Here is a 7,261-nt window from a genome sequence, read left to right on the forward strand (position 1 = left end):
AGAGGTCTTTTGAAGCACGTTTGCCCAGCACGATACAATATATCGTCTGATGTCTTGACTGCTGCTTCCACTGGTGTTGAATGCGGAACCAAGTAATATGAAACCTTTGACAACTTCAATCTTTTCTTCATTTATTGGGATGCTGCTTATCGGTCCAGTTGTGAGGATTTTCATTTTCTTTATGTTGAGATGTAATCCACACCGCAGACTTAGTCTTTAATCCTGTACTCACGCTTAGCCCTGGGTTATCCCCCAGTCTCCCAGTCCACTGCCCCCAGCCCCTCCATCCTTCCCGGGTCCCCGTGACACACCAGCGTCTGCCGCCTGGCAGGCCCTCACCTTTTTGCGGGACTGCTTCCTCCAGGCCTTCTCCTGCTCGTCATCCCACCAGCCGCGGCTCAGCAGGTAGTGGCGCAGCCGCGAGATGGGGTGGTCCTGCTTGTCCCAGTAGCTGACCTCGTCCACGGAGCGGTAGGCCGAGCTGTCGTCACTGGTGCTGTGGTGCCCGATCCTGCCCAGGGGAAGGAGGCACACAGGGTCAGCAGGGAGGGCACTGGAGGGGAGAGGGGGCAGAAGTGGAAGAAAGACAGGCAAGACAGTGTATTGTATGAGGCAATGGGGTTCTGCTTTGGGGACAGTGCTCAGTATGGGGGTGAGGCCACAGATGGTGGCTGCCAAGGCTGAGAGTACTGACGGGAAGAGGTAGGCACCTGTAGGTCATGGCCTCAATGAGGAAGGGCTGGTTTTCGGCCACTGCCCGCCGCCGGGCCTCCTTTGTGGCGTTGTACACAGCAAACACATCATTGCCATCCACACGGATCGACATGATGCCATACCCAGGGCCTCGAGCCGCTGTGGGGACAGAGAAGACAGGTCAGGCCCCAGGGCTCAGATGAGGGGGGAGAAGGAAGGAAAGGTGGGCGTGGTGAGGAGAGCAGAGGAACTCAGACATGTCTACTCAGTTTCTCACTATCCAGACGCCGCCGGAAGAAGATCCAGGGAGGAGGAGTGGGGAGAGAAGGGACAGGTGTTGGCAGGAGGAAGCAGATAAATGCATGGAGGTGAGGAGGCAGGCGGCTGGGGAGCGGCCCACAAGACCCGTACCGATGCCATCCCCGCGGTACTGCTCGGAGGTAGGAGTGGAAATGGCATAGCCATTGTTCCGGCAGAAGAAGATGATGGGGCACTCAAGGGTGGCGGCGAAGTTGAAGCCGGCATGGGCATCCCCCTCACTGGCTGCCCCCTCACCAAAGTAACAGATGACGATCTTGTTGTCATTGGCCCGCTTGGCTGCATAGGCTGCTCCCACCGCTGCAGGGAACGAAAGGGAGGTGAACTGGAGCAGGAGCACCCACGCACTCACACTCACTCACATACTCACACGGTCTCACACCACTCACACTCACATACATACACACACACACACTTTTTCACACCATCCATACTCATGCACACAAATGCACACACTTTCTGACACCACTCAAATTCCCACTCAGACATATACTCATACACACTCACATACGCTCATTCCCACACACACGCAGAGCTGACCCAGGCCTCTAGACCCAGGTTGTCAGTGGCCCCGAGGAGAAAGAAACCAAGCTCCTGCTCTTCCCCCAGAACCTCCTCAACCCCGTCTTCAGCCTGGCAGCTGATGGCAGCACCATCCTTCTCACGGCACCTCCTCTGGCTCCTGACTCCATTCGCCACATCCACCTGGCCACAGGACACCGGTCAGGCCACCCTCACCTCCTGCCTGGCTACTGAGCAGCCTCCTCACTGCCCCCAGCTCAGCTGTAACCCCCCAGGCTCTTCCCCCACCCCGCAGGCACAGGAAGGACTGTTAAAATGGGAGCCAGGTCATTCATCCCACAGCTCCAGGGAGGAGGCACAGCTCCCATCCCACTGGAGCCAAAGCCCTCCACAAGTCCAAGAGGGAGAGGCCCCGGGTCCCACCTCTCTGTCTCCCCGCCCCCCCCCCCCCCAGGCCCCCACCCCTGCCACGGCCTCAGGCTCTAGCCCCTCCTCCAACCCAGAGGCATACTCCTGCCCAAGATGCCCACGTGGGTCCCTCCTCACCTCCTCTGCTCTTGACTTAAACGTCACCTTCTCAGGAATGCTTCCACTTTCCCTTCCAGAGTCACCGGCCCCCTCCTTGCTCCACCCCGTTCACAGCTCCATGGTCCTCTACAGGACTCTGTGTCCCGGATACTGTTTTATTTTGTCTCATTTACTGTCTACCTCGACACCACAACATGGTACCACGAGGGCTACGGTTTGGGTCTGTTCTGTTCACTGTGCCCAGAAGGGCACCCAGCAGAGAGCAGGGACCCCATACATCTGCTGGAGGAGAGATTAACAAGGGGGAGGTGAGCAGGAGCCAAAAAGGCTCACTTCAGCTCAAACCAACCTCCTCCAAGAAAGTGTCCTGGCCCACCTTCAACCTGAAAGGCATCAAGGCTCCTGGCGCCCACACAGAACACAGTGCTCCTGGGGTGCCAGGCACTCTGCCAAGCCTTGTGGAGATGTACACTCAGTGCCTCGGCTGCCCTGTGGCAGAAAGCCAGACTGAGCCCCTGACCAGACTGCATGCCCCCAAGGGTGGGACAGGGGTCCGATTCCCTGGCCCCATTGGGAGGGCACAGGCTGGTGTGGGAGGACACACTCCCCGCATTTCCCTTTCCTAGCAGAAGCCACACCTACGGCTCTCAGCGCTGTAGGTTCGAGGAAGCGCTGGGGGCATCTGTTAGACTTGGGGTTAAAGCTGGCTGGGGGTGAGGACCTGGGCTTTGGAGTTTGTGACTTGAATCCCCACTCTTCTCACTAGCTGTCATGAGACCTCTGGCAAGTGACCTTCCCTCTTTGACTTCAGGTTCCTGGTCTATAAAATGGAATAATAATAACAACAATATTCACCACCTATGGCCACTGTGAGTGTCCTACTGGACAGTAGAAGCAGAGCACAGCGTGGTCCTGGAACTTGGTACCTGCTCAGTAACTCAGAATCAGTTACGTGTGTCAACAGCCGAAAGGGGTGGGCGCCATTCTGGGAAATTAAGAATGTGGTCTCACGCTCAACCCACTGGACAGGGGAGGATGCCACCAGAGTCCTCTGCAGGGTCTCAAACAAGAGGATCACAGAACAGAGCAAAAGACAAGAGAGTGTCTGAACGTGATGGCAACCTGGAAGCCCAGCCAGGACAGAGGAGGGCTGGCACCTGCGCAGGGGTAGGAAGTTGTCCTGTGTGTATGAGGCCGAGGGCGTCCTCCTCACCCTGTGGGATCTGCGTGGCCAACGGTGAGGAGATGGTGACGAAGTGGCGCTCCTTGCAGCCATAGTGGACGGGCATCTGGCGTCCTTTGCCCGGGTCGTTTGCATTGCCATAGCACTGGGCCATAAACAGTTCCAGCGGGTAGTCCCGATACATCAGCACACCTGGAGGTGGAGGGCATGGGTTAGCCTTGGGGCGGGGCAGTGCAGGGGTGTCAGACCAACCCCTCACGGCACCGGGGAAGCCCGTTCCTGTCCAGGGCTTCCATTTCCCAACTGGGAAGCACTCTGCAGACACAAACCGTCTACAGAGGGAGTGTTGTCTGGTGCAAAGGTTTCCAAACCCTTTTCCTTCCTGCAGATCCCTTTCTTCAGATGAAAATTTAATGAGGAGCACATTTCATGCAGTGGATTTGCTGAACAACAGCAAAACTGAACACAATTCCTACCTGCCAAGTGCTATTAGGGACCCTATTCATATATTCATACAATTAACCCTTACCTCTCCCTATGAGATAGATGGTATTACCAAACCAAACAAAAAACAAACTCACAGCCGTTGAGTCGGATCTGACTCATAGCAACCCCTCCTTGGGTTTCCCAGGCAGTATCTCTACAGAAGTAGATTGCCCAACCTTCTTTCTGAGGAGTGGCTGGTGGGTTTGAACTGCCAGCCTTCTGGTTAGCAGTCAAATGCCTTAGGCACTACACCACCTCTTCCTCATTTACAGATGAGGAATCTGAGAGGGGAGTGTTCCTGTAACCGCCCCAGATCACAAACTATTAAGTGGTGAGGTTGGAAGCTGGCATAATGCAAAACCCACAATCCAAGACCGATCCTGAGAAAAGAAAGTGGGGAGAATTTCTGTTAATTTTTCTTAACAGATGGAAGCCCGAGGTCACATGCCTCCTGCTAGGTGGAGCAGGTATCCCTGTGGCATTCGATCCCCAGGGACAGTCCTCACGTCTTACCATCAGGGTGGCCCTCCAGGGCGCTGCTCCCACAGGGCTGATGAAAGACAAACCAAGGGATACGCATGGAGGGCCAACCAACCATGGCTCCCGCAGTGACCCTCAGAAAGAGTCTGATGTGGCGGCAGCGGTCAGAGTCAGTGTCACTTAGACAATGAGCTTGGTAACTAAAGACACAAAATTAGTCAGGGTTGTGGGATGCTTAGCATCCTTAACGGTCACCTTTAATTTAATTTGTATTTTTCATAGAATGTGGCTGCACTGTATGGAAAACAGATAAAGAGGAGGTGCTCTGGTGGAGGCAGGAGGTAAGGCCCTGTGAACAGCCACTGAGGCAGCCCAAGGTACCGTCACACAATCTTGGGATCAGGCTTCCTCACAACGTGGTCCAGATCAGCCTGAGAGTCACAGGGCAGGGCCGGGGGGGAGCAGGGATGAACAGTACATACTCAGTCCCAACGCGGGGGTGTGTAGCTGCCTCCGACCACACTAGGAAGCTGTGTGTCTGGAGACCACTGCTCTAGCTGACACCTGCCACCACATCAACCTCTTTCCTGAGGGTCACTGCAGGAGCCACCGTCAGCCCTCCACGAGCTTCCCTTGGTTTGTCTTCCATCAGCCCTGTGAGAGCAGCGCCCTCGAGGGCCACCCTGACGGTGAGACATGAGGGCGTCCCAGGGGACAGAATGCCACAGGGATACCTGCTCCACCTAGCAGGAGGCATGTGACCTCGGGCTTCCATCTGTGAGAGGGGCAACAGGAATGCTGGCCTCACCTCGTTGGTGAGGTTAAATGAGGCAATACAAGCCCTGGCCTGACCTGACCCCACGTGTGTCCTCGGATGGTGACTTCAGCCCTGATGCGAAGGTGCAGTGAGACGAGGGCCTGCGATCTCTTTGAGTACTTAGACCAGCACCTTGGCCTGAAGAAGAGTCCCGTGATGTTCCTGTTCCACATACCATTACTGCCCCATCTCACAGACACAGAAACGGACCCAGGGCTGGCTGCGGGTGACCGGCTCACTCCATGCCTCACACCATGCCTCCTCCTGGGCCCGCAGCCTCCTGGTAAAGGGCCTTGTGCTGACCCCCGGAGGTGGAGGGCTCACTCCTGCCAGGGCCCAGAGAGCCCCTCGTGTGCAGACCCCAGCTGCCTCCTGTGGTTCGCTCTAGCCTCCCACACGCCGTCTCAGAGCCTTCACTAGAGAGACCCCTTCACAAGAATGGGCGGACTGGGCTTGCTACATGGTTTGAAGACATTTGGTTTTCCCTGGTAATGCTGCTGACCGTGAGGCAAACATCACAGGGCACGTGCCCTCCCAGAGGACATGGGGAGTTGGTGGCCTGTTCTAGTTGAAGGGTCTGGATGTCCGAGAGCAGACTGAACCTTGTGCTTACCCAGGTAGGGCTCTGGGCAGCCCCTCCTCCCCGCAGCGCACCCCTGGTGAAGGGCTGTCCCAGGGAGAGGCTCCAGTAGGCGCATCAGCCTCCACTGAGCGCGCACCCTGCACCAGGGGAGGACTGTGGCTGTCCCACAAATCCCCTCAATAACCGTCTTAGGAAGGGTTACCATCTTCCATCATAGATGAAGAAACAGGTGTGAAGCAATTAGGCAACTTGTCCAAGGTTGTGCAGCACCCGAGAGGAAGGGCTGAGACTAGCCTCACTGGCACCGACAGTGCTCCCTGACACCTACAGGCCAGCCCCCTTGCAGGGCCTCCATGCTGACCACTGCTGCTGGCACCCCCACTCACAGCTCCCTGGGCCAGCTCCCTGACTCCTGGTCACTTAGTTGTCATCTGTTTTCTTCACTCCTGTTCTCTGAGGCTTCATTTTAGTTCACCAGGTCCCTGCCTGGAATCCACTAGGCCCCCGATCATCCTGCATGGGGGTCCGGTGAGGCCCTCCCACCTGCTTCTGCTCCCTGGAGGACGCAGTGCCTGGAGGAGGTCAGTAGGGCCCACACCTCATGGACTCGGGTCCACAGTCTGTGCCATACCGCGGCCTGATCTCACCGCGTCCTCCCAGCAAGCCCACGGTGTGCGAACCATCTTCATCCCCATCGAGGAGATGTGAACACAGGCTCAGTGCAGGGGAGTGACTTGCCCAAAATCCAACAAGTGGTAACTAGCAAAGCCCGGGATGGAACACAGGCAGCCAGACTCCTGTGCTCTCGTCTGTTGTTTTAATCATTTCTTTGTTATTGAGAATATACACAGCACACAGATCGGTGTGACTGTTCCTACACGTACAACTCAGTGACCCTGACTGTAGTCTCCGAGCTGTGCCAACACATCCTCATTCTCCTTTCCCAGCTGTTCCTCCCCACCCCATAAACTCGCTGCCTTCTCAGGTTCTTCTCTTCCAAGCTGCTGCTGTCACTTGGATCCACACAGATAGTTCCTGAAAGAGCCTCACACTCAAGGCAGTCGTTATTTCCTGGCGAAGCAAGTCTGTTGCTGTGCAGACACCGTGCTCTTAGCCACTACACTGTCCAGTCTTCAGGGGGAAAGCCCAGCCCTCGGCTGGTCTCTCTTGCTAGCAAAGAGCTTCCTCCAGCCCCTCAGACCCTCCTGATGCTGCCATTCCTGCGAGAGCACTCAGGGTAACTAACGTGGGCCTTACCTTCACCCCAGAGGACTGGGCCTGACCCACCTCAACAGTGTCCACACACTCAGGCCTCTGTGGCACGTGCTCTGCAGGGGGCAGGGGTGATGTACCTGCCTCCCGGTACTGGCCAAACACCAGGTCCGTGCTGTCCAGGGCGGCTGCACTCCCCACGTGCGTCCCCTCCTCACCGTAGTTGGTCATGTAGAAGGAGATCCGGCCCTGGGGTGGAGAGGGCCCAGGGGTTATGTTGGACGATGACAGAACACCATGAAAAGCCTTCTAAGCTCTGATGACTCCTTTAATTAAGAAGACGTTCCAATCAGTCCTAGCGACTGGTACACCATCCGATCTGCAACCTATACAACTATGAGACCAGAAGAACTAGATGGTGCCCAGCTACCACTGCCAT

General features: G+C 56.4%; 1 protein-coding gene across 1 annotated transcript in view; it reads right to left on the reverse strand.

Annotated features, from left to right (window-relative positions):
* Nucleotides 1-7,261, reverse strand: part of BCKDHA (branched chain keto acid dehydrogenase E1 subunit alpha) — a 29,263-nt gene that overhangs the window by 5,302 nt on the left and 16,700 nt on the right. Inside the window, exons 4-8 of the mRNA XM_042781263.1 lie at nt 6,963-7,071; nt 3,275-3,436; nt 1,105-1,311; nt 711-852; nt 340-511 (exon numbers count right to left, since the gene is read on the reverse strand). Of these exons, the coding sequence (XP_042637197.1) occupies nt 340-511; nt 711-852; nt 1,105-1,311; nt 3,275-3,436; nt 6,963-7,071 (792 nt within the window). The remainder of the gene's footprint in view (nt 1-339; nt 512-710; nt 853-1,104; nt 1,312-3,274; nt 3,437-6,962; nt 7,072-7,261) is intronic.

Source organism: Orycteropus afer, unplaced genomic scaffold (genome assembly GCF_000298275.1).
Source record: "Orycteropus afer afer isolate SDZICR_OR568_19922 unplaced genomic scaffold, OryAfe1.0 scaffold00099, whole genome shotgun sequence".
NCBI classification, from domain to species: Eukaryota; Metazoa; Chordata; class Mammalia; order Tubulidentata; family Orycteropodidae; genus Orycteropus; species Orycteropus afer.